General features: G+C 37.7%; 2 protein-coding genes across 7 annotated transcripts in view; one reads left to right on the top strand and one right to left on the bottom strand.

The window, feature by feature from the left end:
• Positions 1 to 699: 699 nt before the first annotated feature.
• Positions 700 to 20,943, top strand: LOC129257970 (uncharacterized). 3 transcript variants are annotated; one of them, XM_064096129.1, is made up of 9 exons: positions 700 to 769; positions 9,102 to 9,278; positions 12,169 to 12,272; positions 13,808 to 13,881; positions 14,317 to 14,456; positions 15,826 to 16,001; positions 16,376 to 16,577; positions 17,276 to 17,331; positions 18,042 to 20,373. In XM_064096129.1, exons 2-9 carry the CDS (start codon positions 9,103 to 9,105, stop codon positions 19,475 to 19,477), a joined length of 2,364 nt encoding a protein of 787 aa, XP_063952199.1. In that variant the 5' UTR covers positions 700 to 769; position 9,102; the 3' UTR covers positions 19,478 to 20,373. The 3 variants fall into 3 exon arrangements, with proteins under 3 accessions (XP_063952199.1, XP_054752394.2, XP_054752393.2); XM_054896419.2 differs by lacking the exon at positions 700 to 769 and adding an exon at positions 6,730 to 7,302 and having other exon boundaries at positions 16,379 to 16,577; positions 18,042 to 20,396; XM_054896418.2 differs by lacking the exon at positions 700 to 769 and adding an exon at positions 6,734 to 7,302 and having other exon boundaries at positions 18,042 to 20,943.
• LOC129256034 (mucin-3A-like) overlaps positions 19,762 to 22,894 on the bottom strand; it is a 33,282-nt gene continuing 30,149 nt past the window's right edge. For 3 of the 4 annotated variants that reach the window (XM_064096127.1, XM_064096126.1, XM_064096128.1), the window contains one exon: positions 19,768 to 22,088. In XM_064096127.1, the coding sequence (XP_063952197.1) occupies positions 21,642 to 22,088 (447 nt within the window). In that variant the 3' untranslated portion in view covers positions 19,768 to 21,641. Of the gene's footprint in view, positions 22,089 to 22,894 lie in introns of all 4 variants that reach the window. The other variant, XM_064096125.1, reaches the window with a different exon arrangement.

Raw genomic sequence — 22,894 nt, 5'->3', positions numbered from 1 at the left:
GCTGTTTTTGACTCGCCATATTAAGGCCGCCGTAGAGCAAATGTGACTGAGGTATTAGATATTCGGCTTCAGTCGGACCAAATCAATTAGCGTATTTCGATTGGTATATCATCGGTCGGTTTGGAATGGGTTTCGTTCAGGCTGTAGCATCAGATAGGGAAAAGGATGCATAACGCATCACGTGCTTATTATTGTTTGCTTCAATTGATATCCGTAATATCACTTTACTAATAATGTACTTGACAACGTTCGGGGGAAGATTCAAGAAATTGTGGCCGAACCATACCCGAGTGTTTCCGAGTGTCGCCGAATCCAGCGGAGATTATTTGAAAACTTATTTTAATTGGCTCTGGTAAAGTTGTGAGTTCGAATCACTGCTCTGCCATTGTCTACACTTTGATATAAAAGCCCGAGAGTATCGTTGACATGTTACTCGCAAAAAGTTTCATATTTGATTGTTATACCAGCTTGGCGTTATGCAGTAGAAAGCTGTCCTGCCGAGTTCCTATGGGAGTTACCGTAACTGAAACAGGAATATTAAAATAACAAAGCATGCCTCTTTTGTTCGTCTTCAAGTACATGAAGTAATGCATGACTGTGAACCCGCTTGGTTATGTAATCCTGCTGTTTTGAAACATTAACAGAGAATGATGTTGAGGGCCAGCACAGCAGGAAACTTTACCAAACCTACAATATGGACGGCACTCTGGCGAAACATCGGGCAAGCGTCAAGGCTGTTATAACTGTGAGCTGGAGAAACGTTAGCATGGTAAGTGCAAGTGTAGATAAATCTGACCTCAGATCACTGTAACGAATGGCGGCCATGACTGTGCACACACAGTCTGACTAATTACGTAACACATTGAAAGTGATTATCTTCGATTATCTTCTTCGGACGTCGACTCCCCCCCCCCCCCCCACAGGGGGGGGGGGGGGGAGTCGACGTCCGAAGAAGATAATCGAAGATAATCACTTTCAATGTGTTACGTAATTAGTCAGATGTGTTGCTATGTATGCGCATATTTGAAGCCCCAGTTAGATTTTATCGTAAACATGACCCAAACTGAATTGGTCTATATGCCATTCCATTGCATTTATCACGTCCTTTTAACGTCCAGGATAAATGGCGTATCTAAGGAAAGTAAGGTATACTGTCCTTTGGGGTTTCATGACATTTGCTCCGGCGACAATTGCTCCGATGAAAAATCTGAACGTTAAGTCAAACATAAAACCTAACTTCTGAAACTAAACAAATCCTAATCCTTATCTTTACATCATTCTGAAATAAAAACTCTATTACAATCATAACTCTATATAACCCTATGCCTTCTGATATATCAAGGTCGGAGCAAATGTCGTGTCACCGTCCTGGGTTTGGGGCGGCGCTACATTTATTTCAGTTTTATTTACGCAGGGTAGCCCTTTCAGTAGAACTGATTTACAAAGAGGCCCTGCAACGATAAAAAGAACATATACATATTTTACAATGGACATATAAATAAGATACAATCATACAATAAAAATTACATTAGGAAACGTATACATGTAAAGTAAAAAAAAAAATAATAATAACATTAGGAAACGTATACATGTAAATAAATAAAGCTACATTGGTGATGGGAGTGAGGGGACAGCCACCCTTATTATTTTCAAATGAACACTGTACAAAAAAAATAGTGGGTCTAATTTTAACCAGCACGAGGGTAATTATGTGTCCAACCAATTTTGGGCAGTATTTCACCCAATGCGGGAAGCACATTGTCCCGCAAGGTTAAAAAATAAGCAGAAATTATTTTAGAATGGGCAAAGTTTTCATCAGTACTTTGTAAAGTGTAGCTGGTACAAAAAATGTTAAAACGGCTGTTTTCGGCTCGCCGTAGGGGAAATGTGACTGGGTATTAAATCCCCGTTGTCTCTCTTATATCGTCTCAACCCCCCACCCCACCCCCATATTATAGAGATCTCATCAATCATGTACAAAGTAAAACAGTTGCAAAATAGAGCGATTGGCATCATAATCCACCCTAAATGTTCAGGATTGAGCCGCTGTCAGATCATCTTACTAAATTGAAGACAGTTGAAACACTCCTCGGTATTCTTAATTGGGGAGAGGACTTAAATGTTCCTGTTATAGGAGATAGTATCAGATGTTTTATGGATGGAGAAAGGGAGTTTTATATGTTAGCTGTCTCTCTTTCATCCTCTTTATCAGTCGATTGATACTCTTTATAATATCGTTGGAGACGGTTTAAAATGTTGACTATCCAAGCGCCCTTTTACCGTGCTTGTGTCGCATGATTATTAGTTTGTCATAGTCCTCTTATTTTGGGGGTCTCGAAAAAATCACAAGAAATTATATTTCCATATGCTAATGAGAGATATATCATTGTAGCTTTTTAAAGTAACTTTGCCTAAGCTCATGGTAAAGGGTCCAAGGCGTGAGAATGAAAAAAAAAGAGATATCCCTACAACGTACAAGGAAATTTAATCATATCTTTGCTTATCTTTTCAAGATTTCGGGTACTTTTTAAAACGTTTGTTTGCGTTAATTTATAGGCTGCCGCCCATGGAATCCGTTGTTGAAAGTCGAACACTGTACTAAATTTCTTTCATATCATCATTAAGAAAAGATACAAGCACGTATTTGAAGCAGTGAATTTGGACCCCAAAAATGAATGCAGAGTAAGTAACAATTTTCAGTTCAGCTCAGTTGTTTTTTTTTTTACCGTAGGAAATGATTACTCAATATGGTGAATTATGACTGATATCAAGTGATTATATTTACTCAATCATGTCAATAGTCAATCTATGTTACATGACCGAGGGGGGGAATTGGATATTTGCATTTTGCACAGTACCAAATAAGATACTTTGTTTTCACTGTGCGCTCACCTAAACTACTAACCAACATTAACGACCATGCTAACGCCATTTTCCATATCCCCTATCACACTTATCATGCTTGTGATAAAGTTAATATTTCGTGTTTTCATGTATTTTTCATTCGTATTTTTTAATCAACGAAACTATTTTAATTTCTTTTTAAATTTCCCTTAAAAAGGGGGAAAAATATATAATGCCGAGGGAGATGGGGGATTCGAGTTTGATTTTGTTGAACGAATGAGGGCGCTACTGTCCAGAAATGACTAGTGCCATCAATAAAGTTTGACCAAACAATGTTAAATAAGTGGTATGTATCCAACTTGACGTTGACTCTCTCATTCTGTCATTCTTTTGAGTACCAAATGAACTAACCGTAACGATACTTAAACTGACTTGGTATGCATTATGTCAATGGAAATGACCAAGCCATAACGAGGTCCCTTTAGTTAAATTTTAGAGTTGGCGACATTGCCTCTGATTTTTCTGTAGCTAAAACGTCATCAGATTTGCATTCATTGAACATGTTGAAGGTAAGAAGGTGTTTACTGAACTTGAATAAATGAACACCGTGTACATTTCCCGTTTGAAGCTCCTTGCTCTTTTAACAGCATGACATTTAAAAGCAGGGGCCATGAAAAGAGGCAAGGCGACCTCCCCCCCCCCCCCCCCTCCCATTAATTGTAAAGTAGTCACGTTGAACGAAAAGAAGGGGGAAGAAAAAAAAGGAGAAAGGAAGAGAAAAGAAGGAAGAGTGTACAAAATGAGAGGGCTCGGTCGAATAACTACAATACTACTTCTACATTATTTTCTATATTGACGTCGTTAAGGCAGTCTCACACATCCCCTATTAAAGCACACTGACGCCACCCCTTTCAAAAATATGTTCATTTTTACAACAAATGCATTGAAATGCATCTCTGATCAATGATTGTCATTAACTGTCTTATTAGATCGCTTTCTCCTTTGTATTGTCAAGAAAAAAAGTATTTCAGACCTCGCCTACACGCAGTGGTACCTAGGGTACAAAGCAAAACAACTTCTTAATTTTCCAACAGTTCCCATAACGATAACGTGCGATAAGTTAAGATATTATCCTGTTTTTGAAAGATTCTGTGTCCAATCTAAAAATATTATGAACATAGCATGATTAAAAGTGACATCGGTAAAACTGATCAAGACCTAAGAGTTATTAATAATATGGTTATGTAGGAACCCGTGTAATTCAATTTCAAGTAGGGGTGGAACATCCGCGACGGAAGCCATCCTTTTCCACTTCATTAGCAATCATTGACACGTGTAATTCCAAATTCATTTTCACTTAGAATATCTTTCCTCTAAAGTTTATAAAACAATCACAATATTTGTTTGCCATCGTCTTGATGCTGACATATAGCCTCGTATTATTTAAAGGGGGAGTTCAACCTGAAGAAAAGTTTGTTGTAAATATAGCAACAACAAAACTATCATAAATTATTGGTGAAGGTTTGAGGAAAATCAGTTAAAGATTAAGAAAGTTATTAGAATTCTAGGTTTTGGATTTGTGACGTCATAAACGAGCAGCTGCCCATATGTTATGTAATATACAATGCATGAATTTCCTTTTCTAATGGTTCCCGATGACTTATTTTTGTTTTCTATTCATGATCGGATGTGAAATTATTCGTGTATTGAAATACACAAGGTACAGTGAAAAAAAAATTCAATTGTCTGAGAAAAAGACATTTCATTGATTTTTTTTACCATTCGCTATGGAGGGATGCTGCTCCCATATGACGTCACAAATCAAATAATTAAATTCTAATAACTTTTTAATTGTTAGATGGATTTTTCTCAAACCTTCAGCAATATATATATATGATTTTGATTATTAATTTACTAAATCTATTTTACAATTGTGTATCATTATAACTAGTATTATTGCTTGAAATGCTTTCAAAGTGTCTCTCGATATCGATCAAAGCAAGTGTTTCTGGATATGTATATTGAATTACGCACTGTAAAATCACAGCTAGGTTCTTTAATACACGGAAAGACTTCATGAGTAAATGCCTCCGCATACCTGATCCACAATCTGATTTCGGAACAAATCGCATTTTGCATATTATTTTTCTCAAAATGTAAATAAAAAGTAAAAATAAAAAGTAAAAGTTGTAAGGTGCGTGGGGGCCTTCAGTGATAAAATTCGTTTCTTATGTTCTAAACTTTTAGGGGAAATGCTTTCGGGGTATGATGGGTAATAGCGAGACGGTGGGTGTCCAATTAAACAAAGGCCGAAATCGGGCAACCTGCTGAGTTCTGTCTGGACGAGACGATGACCTTGTTACAAGTTTTCGATAATGGTCAACAATATTGTAGTCAAGGTCAGCTTTCAAAAATTATCTATCAGCTATTCCGTAAATCGTGTACACCGTTTCAGCACGACTTACGAGTGTGAAGGTGGAGGACCTGTGGCGTATTCGCAAGTGTCGTCTCTAAGTCTGGCCCAACCTGCGCTCTCAAATGTTTTCCATAATTTTTGCAAATTACGAAAAGTGATTGTTTGATTGTAACCGGCAATCACGCCCAGATACTCGGATATCCGGGTCTAATACACGCTACCTGTTTACGTCTAATGATACCGCTCTGACCTCCGATCCGCGGCTACCCGGGGTCGGTTTCTCGAGAAGGGATGGGTCCTAGTGCAGTTGACAAATTTGTATCCATTCCAATTAATATAGCCCCAAATTATTTGAATCATTGCCCCGTGATCATGTTATTGTATTGAGAATGTACAAATCTTCGTCGATGGTCATGGCAGAAGAGAGTATAATTTAGTCCTTATTAAACAGAAAATAAGAGAAACATATCAATGTCTTAATTCGATCCATCAAGATGATTGTAATGTATTACTTACCAAAGTTTTGTTTGCGTGACGCTCTTGAAAGCTTCATATTCCCTTGAATAATGCGTCTCAATACATAGTATGTATTACATACATTGATATTTAGTATCGTTTATAATAACTAACTAAATGTTAAATGAAAGAACGTGTGATTATTATGATCTGTAAATATATGTTTGTAAAGCACAGAGCCATTTTACTTTTTTCTAACAAATGGTAGTTAAAATAGAGCACGTGCGACATAAAAAATCTTTTGTAATATAATTTTCATTTTAAATATGTTTATATCTGGGCTTGTTCGTTTTTATCTTTCAATAGACCGATTTTTTTTAATCCAAACTGGGACTTCCAATTTGATGGTCTTTTAATGAGTGAAAATAGTGACGGGGCATATTCAGCACCATAGTAAGATATAAAGGAAAACAAAAAGGCATAACTGATGGCAAAGACGAATGACTGTGATAATTCGTTCATATGAAAGGATTTTATTTCAGTTATTTATGTAATGTAAACCGTTACTTTCATGCATTTTTTTAAAATAAGCAGTCAGTTATGCCTTTTCGTCTATTCAATGCCTCTTACTCTTAATTGTTCCTGAATCTATTACTATTATAATTGTACTTTTTCTCTTTCTTTCTTTCTTCTTTCACTGCGCCTTGGGCACTCTGCCGAGTGGATTTGGCGCATTAAAAATCACATATATTATTATTATTAGTAGTAGTATTGTTTCTTTTTTCTTTCAAAACTAGTGCCACATCTTGTTCTTTACTTTCTCCCTCGACAATTAAAAGTTCTCATGAAATTGATATCTGAAACTCGCAAAATACCGAACTCCTAACGTATATCATTTGAGATTGTTTCACACGGTATCCTCCGTATTAGATTAGAGTTACGACAATGTCTTGAGAAACCGACCCTGGTTGATTGACTACTACCGTGCTAATTAGGCCATCAGAATGACGAGTATACACCCTCGTCAACAATGCAGAGAAACCACGTAGAAAAATACGCCATCCTGCTATCGGCCACACACATAGGAAATGGCTAAAGGAGGGTGTCACTCTCTCATACACGATACCTCGAGGAAAATACTCATTTTCGAAGCAATTATTAGTCAACAGTTACGAAGGATGGTGAATCTTAAAGCTCATTAGTGACAAATGTATACGGTGAATCAACTCCACGTGATATACGGGTGAGGACTATTCGTTATTGGAGCCGGTCGGTCCGGTGCGGAAGAGTTCCTCACGCAGAGTTGTACGTGCTTCTCCAAAGAAGTGTCCTATTCGTATACCAATTCAAGGCTTTTCCTCCCAAGAAATTAAAACGTCTGATTGCTTCTGTCTGTGTGATGGTCAATGAGAAAAGGGCGCTGTATACTCAAAAGGAATAATGGTGGCAGGAGTGGGATGCAGGACAAGATGGCGCCTGCTTTCGCTGGTTCTTGTGATGAATATTCACCTTCATTCTTTGTGTGTGTCCGCCAGCAGTTACCGCTTGAATCGCAATGGACGAAATGTCTGCTCCACGACCAGACGGTGAGATATCATCTACAATTTTTCATTTTGTATTTTCTTGCGTAATTTTGATTGTAGAGTGCTCGCAGACTTCTGTTGGTCGTGTAAAGTGACCTTAATGCATTTCTATCAGTGCCTGTGCACAAATCAAAGGACTTTTATTCCTGTTACAACTATGTGACAAAAGTCATGATAATTTTATTCACTGAAGTTATGTGAATCTGATCAAAATATCTTAAAAGAAGGTTTTAATTCGAATGAGTGAGGCCGTTAAAGCTCAATATATTTAAGAGCAATCGTGATAATAAGGCATTAGCAAGGTATACTTCAAACTATGTAAAGATACATGTGGCCTATTTTGTTTAAATCAATGACTAACGTTCTGATGTATGTAAGGTATATTCGTTACTAAAATCATGGACATATTACGTAATAGGTCCATGCTAAAATTAACACCAATCGTCCGCACTGAATTGTATTTCTAGCATGATGATGGTTACTGCCACATCCTGTTGTACAGTCAACCAATTTACCCAGCATCATACTCCTTATACCTCAGCCACATTTGCTCTACGGTGGCTGCACGGCGAGTCGTTTTATTCATTTTTATTCAAACCAACTGTATGTATCTATTACAAAATTATCAAAACGGCTGTTCTCGACCGCAGTAGAGCAAATGTGACTGATCTTTATTCGAAACATTTTACTATCCGATTATTGTATGCAACACGTCTTGAATCGCATTGGAAAATAAATGCGTTCAAACAGCATCAATGTTTTTAGCTCTCCTTCAAGTAAATTTACAAGCAATGCGATAATATCCCTCTAAAGAATTCCTAGGTCCGTGAAACTTTCGCGACCATGTCTATCGCTCAGTCTTGAACGGTCGGAGAGGGTGAATCACGTGGTCTCCCGCAGTTTTCAAAATATTGTTTTAACCAAAAAGACAGGAATATGCCATAACTTAAACATTGTGAGTCAGGGTTATATCCTGCCTAGACAAAATAAATAAATATTCAATATAATGACATCTACAACGCCCAGTGGCCTGGTCGAGGCCGTAGAATGACTTTACATTTCTACTTTTGAACTTGAAGAACAATCAGTATGGAATTGAAAAGGCAACAAATCGGTCCCATGGGAGCGTGCTCTCCTTAGATCCTCCTTCTGTTTATTCATTTATGAGTAAGAGAATAAAGCTCTAACAAAACATTAGTTTAGACATACTTGTCAAGTTGGGAATCGGAGTCCTTCGAGTCTAGGTGCACTTTTAGAAGACACACTATATAGGAAGTTGGCAAAGCTATGAGAGATCATGTTTCGTCTCTTTTAGACTATAATGTGACCGTTGTCAAGGCTAATCTGAACGAAAGACAAAGAATCAATGATGAAAGCTTTCATCTTGAATGCGTAATCAAAGTTTTCCTCCTAATATTTCGTTTAATGTTGCTTCGGTCACATCTCCCCTATGCTGCAGTCACATTTCCCCCGCGGTGACGGCACGGCGAGTCGAAAACAGCAGTTTTATTTATCTTTTATTAAAACCACCTACATGTGTCTGGTAGAAAAAATATAAAACGGCCGTACGGCCACCGTAGGGGAAATGTGATTGCGCGATTACTATATAGCTACTAAAGATAAGCAGTCAAAATTCCATCATGATGAATGCAATAATACCAAACTGTATATCGAATGCAAACAGTATCTATAGTTCTTTTAGTTTTCCACTTAAATCTCTTTAAAAAAAGGTTATTCATGTATCGAAATCATGATTCAAAATGTTACTATCTTTCTTTCAACTTTGATTTCATTCAAACCAGAATGCAAGAGTTCAAGTTATTACCGGAAATGCTGCATTCAGCATACCAGGGCCAATCAATGAATGGAAACGATTCAGGCGATGAAGATGAAATTTTAAGAGGAGGAGGAGGAGGTGGTGGTGGTGGTGGAGCAGGAGGAAAAGGAGTGGTCGAAGGGACAGATAAGGTCCCCACAAGGTAAAGAGCAAAACTGTTTCCTATAGATGTATTTAATATAGAGAATATTATTATGCCCTCTTGTTATAGAACATACAATGATGACAACTTCGATCAACCTTTCAAGAATAGTACGTAAATCGTCGAGTCCCGTCTTGGCATTGTTTCATCTTATTTTACTAACTTATGGGCTTTTTAAATATGAGAAAAGAAATTTACAATATATTTCCTTGATTAAAAATACAGTTTTTCTCAAATCTTATATAGTGTTCGAAGAACACGTGAAGGAGCCGATGTCTACGAGAGCCTTTGAAAGGTCCTTGTCCCCTAACGGTCTTCCGGTCAGGACAACCAAATATGTCTCTGAAAATTATGTAAATGAGTGAAGGTTGTTGATCCTCGATTTGATGACTTTGATGGTCTGGCCAGCTACCTAGTTGAAGTTGGTTGCAAGTAATATATTGCCCGTGATAAGTGATTGATGCCGTTAAGTGTCTTAATTTGGGGCTGTCTTCTAACCATCCATGCTCTAACGGGGTCATTGAACAGTGGATCGTTTTGTCATTAGGGTACTGTACTGCCGTGCTAGTCTTGATAAAGTTCATATGTATTAATTTTGATTGAAAATATCTTGATAACTCTAGGATATATTGCAGCAAACATGTTGATCTTTCTCAGAAAATGACAATAGATGGACCTATGTTGCAATCATGGTGACAATATTGTTCACTGGCAACATAATTATTTTTTGTTATGTTTTTCTTTAAAAATTACGATCGGGACTATTCTAATGGATATATCTTTAAAACTATAATATGACCAAACTCTGACATTCTAATTGAAGAAAATTATAATGTCAAGAAATAATTCTTATAACAATAACACCTAGCGGATTACAATATCAGTTACACCATGTGTGTATTTATATATTTTTTCATATACATTTCTTTTTTGGATATATTTATATACATATCACTTATAGATACATATTTACACTTACCTTCTTCTCTTAGTTTGTTTAATGCTTTATCATATATACTTATATGTCTTTTGCACATTATCAGTTGTTCCCCATTCTTTTTCTTTTTTCCCCCCACTCTTATGCACCAGTTTATTAAGCCTTTCTTTGTAACCTGTTTGACCCACCTCTCACTAATTCTCTTGTTTTTCATCCCATTATCACTGTTTTGTTCCAGATCCTGTTTGATGTTGCCTACCTCATTATTTTAATCCCTCTTGGCTTGAGGTCTTTTACTGGCCTTACTTACACTAACTTCCCTTTGTGTCTGCCTACTCCTTTTCTTTCATCCCCTTCACTAACCTGATTGGTCTTCTCTACTCACTAATGCCCCTTTTGTCTCCTTGTTTCTAGTGTTGCTGTAGCTTGTTTGTGGTCTATTATGGTTGTTCCACTTTATATGTATGTCATTTTGCCTCCGACGAAGATTCTGCTAGGATCGAAAGCTTAGGCCCCTTTTTGACTTTCTAATAATAATTATAGTAATATAATATTACTATTAATGGCAATATTCAGTAAAAGTGATCACTTGTAATATTATGAACTATATGGAGGAGTAGCTACAATAATAATAATAACGATGAAAATGAAAATAATACTATGATTCATCGGGAAATACATTTGTTGTGAAGTTATAAATTCATTCTGATTAATTTTGTTTTGATGAACCCCCATGATGTCATGATGAAAACATGTTGTCATGAAAACTCTAAGTTCGACCCGGAAATGACTCGACACAAATGTTCATGCAGGGTGATAATTACTTCCGGTCAGACTATATTCTGGCAAAGTGTGTCATGTCATCGTCGCTACATACTGACGGCTTGATTTGAAAAGATTTGCATGTTGAAAACATTTGAATAGAGCATTGCTATTTTACCATGCTTTTCAAAATTGAATTAAATAGAATAGATCTGTTGATTACATCTAAAATTTTTGTGTTGATTGTGGATGTTTAATACGTCTCGAGAAAAGTATCAGTAAGTTAGGTGTTTAGAGTAGGAGGAATGAGTGTCATTTGGTCGGTGATATTTTCCTTTCAATTGAACAGAGGATATTTATAATACTAATTATTTCTTATTTTCTTTATCAAATGGAAATAAGGCCCAAAAGGATTGTTTGAAATCACGTAGCTCTGTCATGTTCTGTTAAAAGACTCCCTTAAAAATAATTGCTAATCATAGGTATGTAAATCGTTAGGAAAATACAAGCAAATGTGATGGTGTTTAAATGAATGTTTTTTTAATATTGGTTTATTTTGGGATTGTTTGGGGGGTAATGTTGTTTTCGATAGCTTCTAATGATTATACAACGGCACTGTTTTCATAAACAGTATCCCGTGAATGTCATTTGTTCTTCCCAATCAAATTTTGTTGGAAATATACGGTAAATGCTGCATATCAGTTATTATCTTATGGATTTTTCCCTTGAAAAGTGCCTAATATTTCATTGCTTCTTTTTTTCAAAATTCAAATCCGTCTCTAAGATAATTGAGAATATTATTATCATTGGCTTAGTTTACATCGTAAATAATTTTATCTAAGCATCGTGGTGTAGCGGTTCTGACTCTCGCCTTGTAATCAGAGGGTCGTGTGTCGAATCCCACCACGGCCTAGCGTCCTTTGGCAAGACGTCAATCCACAATTTGCCACTCTCTACCCAGGTGTTAAATGGGTACCCGGTAGGATGAGAAAGCCTATGTAGTATGCCTAGCAATTGAGTCTTGGAACTCTTGTTGGAATGCTCCCCAGGGAGTGGAGAAGGTACCTTGTATGCGGGCATGCAAGGATCCGATGACCGGGGTAATAATATATCTGTAAATCGCTTAGAGACGTCGTTCCGATGTGTTAAGCGCTTTATAATTGCGGAATATTATTATTATCATTATAACAGAAATTCTCCATTGGTGATTGGAAGACAATCAGCACGTCTTATCAACCAGACGGTGTATCATTGCTGTAAGGGTTGGCGGGCAAACGGGAGAGAATGCCCCATAGGTGAGTCCAATTTAAATTACATTTTCATGGGCGGAGCAAGGAAACTGAACATCGAGAATTGATTTATGACAAGCAATAGTGAACCAGAGGAGGGAGGTGGCTTATAGGGGAGTGTCCCCATCCAGTGTCCCCATCCCCGACTGGTCTTTTGACCTTTTTTTGCTTGAGTGTTAAATCAGCACTTTTAAGAGCTCGTAGGGTGAGTGCACTTCAGGGCCCCGTCTTACAAAGAGTTACGATTGATCCAATCAATCTCAACTGTATGGAAATCTATCCAGACCATGATGGTCATGATAATAGGCATTTGTATAGCGCCATCTATCTAGAAACAATCTATTCCGAGGCGCATTGTTGTTATAAGTACCCCGGCCTTAGCTCGAGCTGCCTTTCAGCGCTCATGCATTAAAGGAATTAATCCTGCCGGGTACCCATTCACCTCACCTGGGTCGAGTGCAGCACAGTGAGGATAAATTTCTTGCTGAAGGAAAACACGCTGTGGCTAGGATTGGAACCCACGACCCTCTGTTTGAAAGGCGAGAGCCAGAACCACTAGAACACAGATCATATAATGTTTCTACAGGAAATTTGCACAATTAGTAAACCAAGAGAATCACACTGAATCTTCAAATGAACGATGAATGTATGAATATACATTATATCTAGAAAACATTTTTTGAATATGCATTTCTTTATGTTGCCATCCATAGTTGTAATTGATCGGATCGACCACAACTCTTTGTAAGACGGGGCCCAGGTGTTTCTTTGCAGCGCTTGAAGTGCTAAAAATAGCACTTGACGTTTGACACTGAGCATCCCTAGTACTGGAAATCAGCACCAGAAGTACAGTCATATGAGCTATACTGTCATTATATAAGGAATGGTTTCGCATTTATTTATTTAAGTGAACTCACCAACTATTTAGTATTCAGCACTCACTTTGGCAATGCTTGGTATAGGTTCTGTGCCCCTTTGTCAACCAAACGTTTTCAAAGACATTAAGAATTTGTTAGGTTGAGTACTGGTGCAATATTGGATAAATATATTATTTTTTTCCTCGCAATTCTCTCAAATGCACCTTATTTATTCATACAAGTGTTTACCAATGCTTTATAATGAAAACAATCTGGAAATTTTGTTCGGCCTAACCAAAATCCAATATCAGGTTATTTTATTGTGAACCGTTTTGAAAATTGGGTCTCGGACCAAAAGTTCAGGTAGGGCTGAACATTACATAAAATAATTAACTGAAAGACAATTTCACGTTATTTGTACGTAGTTAAAAGACAAAGTGGTAGGGACTGTCGTCACCCAGCCGCCCAACGCCCTCCCTGGTTCCGTGGTCTTTTTACAACGATTCCAAATTATCTAAAATTGAGGGCGTTATAAAACCAAGTGGGCCATCTTCGTTGGTTTTGGCTGTTTATCAGTGTGATAACTCTGCTTTCTCACTAATGACCGAGTGTTATCTGAACAGAAGATATATATGTAGGATATTATGTTTTAGCAATTTATTATTTTTTCTTTGAATTTTTCAGCTGTTTGCATTCAGGGGTGTCTACATGGAGACTGTTCGGCACCGGAAATGTGTTCCTGCAAACCAGGCTATATGGTAAGTTTTTATCTTGGGTAGATATCAACCTACTTATTATGTACAATCATTGAATGAATTAATAAATGGATGGGTGATCGGATGGATGGATAAATGCATGAATGAAAATGCATGAATGAATGAATGAATGAATGAATGAATGAATGAATGAATGAATGAATGAATGAATGAATGGGTGGATGAATAGATGAATGGATTGAATGGATGAAGGAAGGAAGGATAGAAGGGAAGAATGAAGGAAGGACGGACGAACGGGTGAATTGATGGAAAGAAGGAAATAAGAAAGGGGGATGGAAGGAAAGCAAGGAATGGATGAATAGATTAATAAACAAGTGAAAGCATGAATGTATGCATGAACGAATAAATGAATGAACATTCGGAAGTCTTGCTAACATCTCAGTTGTAATTGTAATTTATTTTATGTTTTCTTCATAGGGAATGCGTTGCGACATCCCCTGCCCACCCGGACGATACGGTTCATTCTGTGAGCAGCAATGTAACTGTGGTCAAAGACAGTGCGATTCCGCCACGGGTAGATGTACCCCTTCATGTCCCATGGGTTATATGGGTCCAAAGTAAGTATGATAGGGGTACCAGGGCCCCGTCTTACAAAGAGTTGCGATTGATCTCAACTATGGAACACCAGCAACGCTAATAGCTTCAATACATGTTTAGATATGATATACGTAATCGTTGTCTTGGCAATTTACAGTGTTTCCTCTATGTTTACAAACATGACAAAAGGACATTTAAATTGTAAAAAAAAAAAATCATGTTTGAAAATATCATAACATTGATGAATTTCCATATAGTTGAGGTTGATTGGATCAATTATAACTCTTTGTAAGACGGGGTCCAGATCAGATAGGACTTGAATTTACAAACGAAATTTAAATCGTCGAGGGCTTTTCTTTAAGACCTTCATCATGTTCATCCCGCAAAGTATACGACGTCACAGATGAATTATAAAGCACTATAAACCACAAGTAGGCTTAATACTGTCGATTATCAAATCTTTATAACTATCCACAATTCATATTTTTCCCGTTGTTTTCCGATTTTATTGAAACTTTCACCCATCTGCTTCTCTGATTTAAAAAACCAACAAGTATAGTGAAACTTATGTCATGTTCGTGAGTCTCACCCATCCTGGGCATTGACATAAGGGATGCATTGTTCAACAAGGCTTTTGGGGGACTTTGCGTGTTGTTAGAGGCTATAAGGGTTTTTCATCTGTGAGGATGGCCAAACCTATATCTACAGAAAAATAATATTCTGTGATTCGTTCATGCAAATGTCTAATAATTTCATACGATGACACATGAATAATGTAATCAGAGAAGGAAGTGCGGACATAGCCCTTTCAATTACAGGCACGTAGTTGGAAGGTGTCACATCTCAAAGCCACATCCATTATATCACATCACACATTATCTGATTAATCATTCATGACGTCATAATGACATATCAGGAGATTATATTTATATTTACTGTTAACCCTTCCTATTTCTGGAACGTATCGCTAATCTTGAGGCTATCAAAATTTCGTTGGAACACTGCATAGAAAGTCTTGATAACTTTGAGTATCACCATCCAGCGAGCAATTATAGTTTTTAAGGTCATATAGTTTTGGCAATATTGCAAACGTCCGCAGTATGTCATTTATACTCAAGAGCTAAGACGGATTTACTACGACTAAGTTATATATTTATGTAATCTAGCCTACGATAACGTACGGGGTTTATTGCAATCATGAAACCGTAAAGGGAATACAATGCCAAACTGTCATATAGGCCTATATGACATAGAGTTTAATCGCCCACAATGCTGTTACACATTTTTGCCGTCGTTATCTTCAGATCCTGCAGTTCCTGGTTCGAAGAAAGGATAATAGTAAGATGACTCGAAACTGATATTTAACTCTGTATTGTTTTTATATATCAGCTGTGTGATGCCTTGCCCTCCGGGTCGTTTCGGATCCGACTGCATTGGTTTCTGCCAGTGTCCATTCTCGGGGCTCAGCGAGATCTTGTGTGATCCGATGACCGGAAACTGTACTGAACCGACCCTCTCCCCGCCCACTCGGAGGGTCTACGATTCTACGATGTTGGAAAGCTCAGGTAAGTTTCTTAAAGATATTCACTCAATATTACCATACTTAGAAATAACGAAATGGGAGGACAAATACTGACATAAAAAAGCAACATGAATATACTCAGGAGCTCCTGGCGTACTACTGAGGCAAACCAGTTACGATTTCAATGTATTGATCAATGACCTTTTCCACAATGCTCAGTTGCGTTTCCCATCCCCCCGCCTTTTAAACTTCTGCCATCATCGCTACGTCACTCCATCAACCGCCCCACCCTTGTTATCATCATTGTAGATACCTTTGTTGCTGATTTTTTTTTTTTTGTGTATGTGTGTAAAAACGAATTGCTGTAACTTTTGTGACGAAATTTTCATTGTCGTTGTTCTGGCTTATTCTCTTTAGCAGATGCGTTTCATGAGTTCTTCCAGTATGACACAGAGAGTCCATCGGTAATAAGCCCTGGGCGGAAACACCCCTCAAAACTCAGGGCAATGCGTCTTGGTATATCCGGCGCTGCAGGGGTTCTTCTGATGATCATATCCTTGATACTCGCCCTCTACGTTCACAGGAAGTTCCGATTTCGGCCGTGTTATTGTCTGCAGAGGTAATTTCACTTTCCCTAGATTAGACTACTACAAAATGGGATAATTAATGAATGACTAATCCGACAGGTCGGGCCATACGAAGTAAATATTCTTCCTGATGCATAACGAATTTCTGATAACTCTTGTCATCGTACGCTATTGGTCAACTCCTCTCTTACGAGAATAGGAAAGGCTTATTCACATTTTATGTAGCACCATGGCCAATGGATGAATGCTCAAAAATCTATATCAAGTGTTCCTTTTCCGTTATGATGAAGAAGAGGAGAACGACAATAAGGGTAACTAGATGTAATAACGGTACTAACCATCAAGTATACGCTCTACACTGTGCATTATATCGCAGCGTTACAAAAATAAGCAACGAAGTATATAAGAATACCGGTTGAGAAGAGATACAGAAAATAAAGGAAAAGGCCTTAACTCGATTTGTATGTTTTGCTTCTGTAATGAAAGAGGGGGCGTTCTTCCATTCTGTAGATGCAGTTACATAAAACTTTTCTGCCCGATAACAAGTTTGTTGTACAAGTCAATTCTTTGGAATGACAAACAGAACGTATCTCTGGATTTTCGGAGCTTAGGTCAATGCGGTCTATAATAATTTTGGCTACATGTATTTTAGACAAAGTTTAATCTACCTTGAAAAAAAATGTTATGTTTTGTATGTATTATATCATTTTTTATTTCATTTTTTTTCTAGGAGAAAAGTAAGAGCAGCGATAGCAAAACAGCTGAGAGAAACAGAAACAAATGAAGGTAAATATTTCATATCCACTATGATATTACGGGCTTCTTATTATTATGCTGAATTAATGTGATATTTTTCTTATCAACTTTGAGAGACAAGGAACAAGAACGTTGCGAATGTTTGAAAAATAAGAATATATTTGACAATTTGTAACGTTGATGAGAGTATGACAAGTGAAAAGTTACCTGTCATATTTGTAGTGTACTTAATAATCAGGAATTTGTTGTTTTGTCATTAACCCCTTTTTCCCTTGGGGCCATAATAATAAAAAATATATCATGTAGAACATAATTCTTACATTTCCTCTTGACAGAAAACTATAATTCTTAATATACCTTATGGAAACAATGGGATTACAGTCGTAAGTGTTACGAAGTGTCGGAACGAGTTCTCCAATCTTATATTTCTGTTGCCAATTTCAAGTCTCATAGCTTTAGTGATCACTGCTTTTTACACATTCTGAAACGTCGTAATTTTCTTCTTATTATTTTTTTTTCCAATTTCGTTCAAACTTTCACCTATCTTCTTTGGATTTTTTTGTTATATTTCTTTTTTTTTTTATAACGACTTTGGTTGATTCCTCTTGAAAGAAAACAGTCAAAGGTATTATCGGTGTGTAATGACATCATCCTCAATAAAGTAATGTTCAATATAAAGTTTATTCATTAATTATAAAGTTATGATGAATCATTTGATTTCATGGTTTGTTTGACTGCAGGAAGGGGTGATCGATTACACCAGGTGGCACCAACTCCGAGGGCGCACTTACCAAATCCTCATTTACCGCATGCTTTGCCTTACCGTTTACCTAGTCTCTGCAACTACACTGGTTTGCGCCAAACTGGGAACCGGCCAGGTAGCGCCCTCTTTGATCCTCTGCCTGCCGTCACAGAATCCACCACCAATGTATCATCAGCAGACGTTGCTCCTGTAACGACGCACCCGATGCCAGAAGAGACCATCTACGAAGTAAGACCCTCGCTGGTTGCAAAGAGTCGCAGGGACCAAGATATGACCAGTGGCTACATCGAAAATGATACGACGAATTCGATGTCGCGGGTTGTCCAGGGATGTGAGATCGATATGGACAGTGCGACAAGTAGTGTCATGTACCACCCTGATGTCGATGACGATGAACCTTACGACGAGGAGGAATACGATTATCCCTATGCTGATAATGCCAAGATTAGAATGGGTTTGGATCGTTTTCAGACAAAGAGGTCGCGACCCGGTGCGCACGAACACGACAATTCCATCTACGCGGTGGTTCTGGACAATGAAAAGCCATTGCACTGTGAGCATAATGGGGAGTATGAACGCGAGAACAATTGCAGTCGCGAAAGTGATATCCTTGCAGACGCAGGCAGTCATGGAAGAACCCACACCGATCCTTTACCTCTTCCATCCCACCATGCAAACCCACCTTCCGATGGTACTTACACAGCTTTGATTGCAGGAACACGACTACCTGGAAACGAACCCTCATTTCCAGAAAGAACTCCTGGTAGTGGCTGCTCTACCGCACCTGCCCCCATTGCTTTGACAAGGAAACCGTCATTGGGCGTCACCCCATCTGTCAGACCAAGGGCATCACCAGTTGTAAGACCCATTGGTACTTCTACCTCAATGCGCCCCCGTGGTATGAGTGACATACCTCGCAACTCATACGCAACACAAAACAAATTCGTGCAATCTCGTCCTAAAGACATTATAAGTCAAGTTGATTCGAATGGCTATACTACTGCAATTCGAGCATTCGCTTCGATGCGGCAACCGCGCCGCCTGGCGACGAAACGAAAATCTAGACCTTCTGTTGAATTTCGTCCTTCCATTGAAGCCCGGCAAACGCCAAGTCCTATGATACCTCCAAGACTGAGCGAATCATCGGACATCCCACCGCTGTCACCGGACCCTACGGCTGACCATAGCATGAAAACAAAGCTTCTTCAAGCTACGTCTTCCGATCCTAGGTATGTCAACGGGTGTATCATCTCTCCAAAACAAAAACCAAGGGATAGAACTCGATCAAGAACACCCGCAATGCTTCGAAGAGCAAAGAATGTGCTTCCACTACCGACGTCAAAGGATGACGAAGGGAACGAGAAACTATATGATGATATTTTGCCGTTTGGTGATGAAGATAGGATTATCTAAGTACTTTTGCTGCCTTTTCAAATTATCCATATATCGGCAAGTCTTTTTTTTTCAAATAGCAAAAGCTATTCTGATTTATACAATTTAAAGTCGGTTTTTTTTTTCGATAACCATTTTTTCGAAGTAACTTAACATAGTCTGATGGCATTCCGATATTCTTGTGTATGCCTTAAGTTTTTATGTAACATTCCACAAAGAGGAGGGTCACAATCTAAAGGGGTTGATGAAATTCAACTGTTACCATGAATACTGACAGAGAGACACTCAGATTTGATTATATTTTTCCAATTTATTTAATAAAGCAATACTTATTTCCTATATTTTAACATTTTTATATGAAAGATTTCGTAGTTTAATTTTATTAATTTAGGTATAATTCCAGAATTGTAGCGATGAACAAAATACCTTAAACTTTTAAAGGCCACGTCGAAATCACAAAATAGACTGTATTTCATTAAGAGCTATGACGAAGCAGAATAAAACTGCAAATTGCATGTATTTTCACTGCTTACTTGCTGACTATATAGGCCGGTGATGAATTCAATAAAGCCCATTTTCGATGAACACTTCTTTTTCTGAAGCAAAATTTATACTTGGCCGTAAGCTGCGGAAATACACAGGCTAATTGTATTTCGTTGCCTATTCGCTTTTCATTGGCGTACATCTTTTTTATTCAACCTTTCGCTTACGATGATGTCTCTATAAACATATAAGCAACTACCATGTGTAATAAAATATGATTGACTACCATATGCATAAACTTGCCGAAGATATGATATATTTGCTTGCTGACATGTCTACAGAATAAAAATGCGGTTTCTTGACTTCCTATCTATTTAACTTATTGAACAAAATTGTAAATAATTGAATATGTGGATATAATAAAATACTACATGAATAAAGATACATATGACTACTGAAACCCTTCTTTGTATCTAGCCCCGTATATTTTGTAAGAATTGAAAACAGTGATATAGAACCAAAAAGGGGTCACCAGTCGTACGCATAATCGAGTGTAACCCACGAACATGCAGCTTCATGACCAGATTGATATTACAATTGGAAACTTCTTCTTTTTAGGGGATATTAAGCAGTGTTAGTAATACTACCGATAGCAATGTAATGATGGCAGCAATGAGTTTTGTACAATACAGCAAGAGAAACTGCTCTTTAATACTTTTCACGTTTAAAGTAATTCTTGAATAAATGATATAAGATATGATACAGTGGACAAGTATTAAGTTAAAGGCAGTTATTTTTTTCAATTCGGTTCTTGATTCATGTTTTTACCCCGCTATAATGGTAACTCTAACATGCTGTACATAAGTATATATATATATCCAGATACTGTTTTAAATTATCTTATAGACAACCTTCTAAAATAGAATCAGCTGCATAATATAAAAATAGCGCAATTAAATTGAATACTTTGTTTTAATAAAAATATAATTTGCCAAGAATATCCCGACTCCCGAGTATAAATAAGACATATTAATATACAGTTGAAGTGTGACAAACTAAACATGAATTGAAATTGATGATAATGTATTATATGATATAATACAGGGCTATGCATACTGAGCACAAAATATTGTGATATTGATATGAAAACGCAGATTACCCTCGGTTAAAGTATACACCATAATTATCCGAATCAATTTAAGATATAACAAACAGTACTATTGAATTCAAATGAAGTATGCGTGAGTGTGAGTGTGTGTGTGTGTGTGATTTTTTAGCCGAGTATCAATCAGATATGAATATTTACGTCTGGGACCGACCTTTAACGTCACCAACCGATAGACCTGACCTGTGGAGCGTTTCATGAAGGATTCGTCGGACGTTTTATCCGACAAGTCCTGTTTTATCAGACAATTACCATAGTAACAGCGCGTCTCGGCCAATCAGAATAAAGTAAAGTTGTCAGATCAGGGGCCCGTTACAGAAAGGGTTGCAATCAATCGCAACTCTAAAAATCATGCGCAACTTGATTTTCTGATTTTCAACCAATCAACAGCGCGCATTTGGGACTTGCGGTTGAACGCAACTCTTTCTGCAACGGGCCCCTGACAACTTTTTAGACAAAATGTTGATGAAACGCTCCCCGGGCCTCAAACCTGAAACCTCAGTAAAATTCAAATTCATATGAATACATTTTATACTCTCAAAGACGTGTGTCATTAAACTCTGCTTCTACGTGCATACTACGGGATATACCTCCGTTTCTAGTTCTTTCCAAATGAGCCCTGTTCCTACCATCCAAGTCGTCTCTGGTCCATCTCCGGTTGTAAGATACACTTTGAGAGGTGGACGTTGTTCGGTTTATATGGTTATCGCGGGAAGAATGCCTTCGTGTCTTGCTCTGATTTGTGTTCACAGCGTAGTTATACTCCACGCTAGAACTGTCCACCATGTGGCGTGGGGAAGCCTTATCCCTATTGTGGATACCGTTTGGATGAAACGTCTGCAACGCCTGGTCACCGTTGGAAAGACTGTGTCCATTGCGGACATGATCTGTCTGGCGAGGATGCCTATCCGCAGGACCGATGTAATACGCGGGTGGTTGCGGCGCTTGTAATTCAATCGATCGAGATCTCTCTTGCATGTGGGCCTGTAATGGGATATTGAGAGCAGAAGTATAATTTCATGTTCGCTTCATAATTTCATAATGAATGTGTTTGGTGATGGGAAAATCAGATAACTTCACTGTAGATTTTGGAGAGCCACTGGATTGTAAAACGAGATGGGTCTGATGGTCATTCCATTAACTCATTTTCTTCGTACTATCAACGATATTACTGGCATTTTTTTTATCTTAGCCATTCAAATCCAAGGATCTCAGTAGACTATGACACATGTCGGTAAAAATAACGGACAAGACGATTCGTGAATTAGACAGACTTTCCAGGTTAATCAATCAAAGGTTTATGTATCAAAATAAAATGTGTATTTCTTGTCAACCAATAATTACTTTCCCTGTAATAGTAGAATATAGCTGCGAGTTTTTTACTGAACCTATCAGCTGCTGCAACAACTACAGCATCATGTTTCCTTTTAACTGTTCATTGTAGGCAGGGCTTTAATAGAGCATTTTCATTATATTCTTATCACCCATTAGTATAGTCTGTGAATTTCTTGGTCATATATAAAGACCAATGCCTACCGATTTTATATAAAACACGATTGATAATTCTTCACTGGTTTCTAAGATCCACCCGAATTTAGACCTTAAATTTCTGCTTATTATTGTTATGGTAAGTACCATCCTAGTAAAAATATAAAAGTTCAGATGACCATTAGCTAGAATCCTCGTGTGGTTCCTTCTAATTTCCGAGTTCGTTTTGATCTTTGAAAGTTAACCCAAGTCACTTTAAGGCAGTGGGTAACGTTGCACCCAGTACTACAAACTGCCATGAA

Source organism: Lytechinus pictus, chromosome 3 (genome assembly GCF_037042905.1).
Source record: "Lytechinus pictus isolate F3 Inbred chromosome 3, Lp3.0, whole genome shotgun sequence".
Taxonomy (NCBI): domain Eukaryota; kingdom Metazoa; phylum Echinodermata; class Echinoidea; order Temnopleuroida; family Toxopneustidae; genus Lytechinus; species Lytechinus pictus.
The sequence above is the reverse complement of the archived record's forward strand: the minus strand, read 5'-3'. Positions and strand labels throughout refer to the sequence as shown.

Excerpts from the sequence above, each read along its gene's own strand:
- LOC129257970 (XM_054896418.2), top strand. The coding sequence starts at position 7,157 with ATGGTGGCAGGAGTGGGATGCAGGACAAGATGGCGCCTGCTTTCGCTG. Across the intron at positions 16,002-16,375 it reads TACGATGTTGGAAAGCTCAG|CAGATGCGTTTCATGAGTTC; the intron begins GTAAGTTTCTTA and ends TATTCTCTTTAG. Across the intron at positions 17,332-18,041 it reads AGAAACAGAAACAAATGAAG|GAAGGGGTGATCGATTACAC; the intron begins GTAAATATTTCA and ends GTTTGACTGCAG.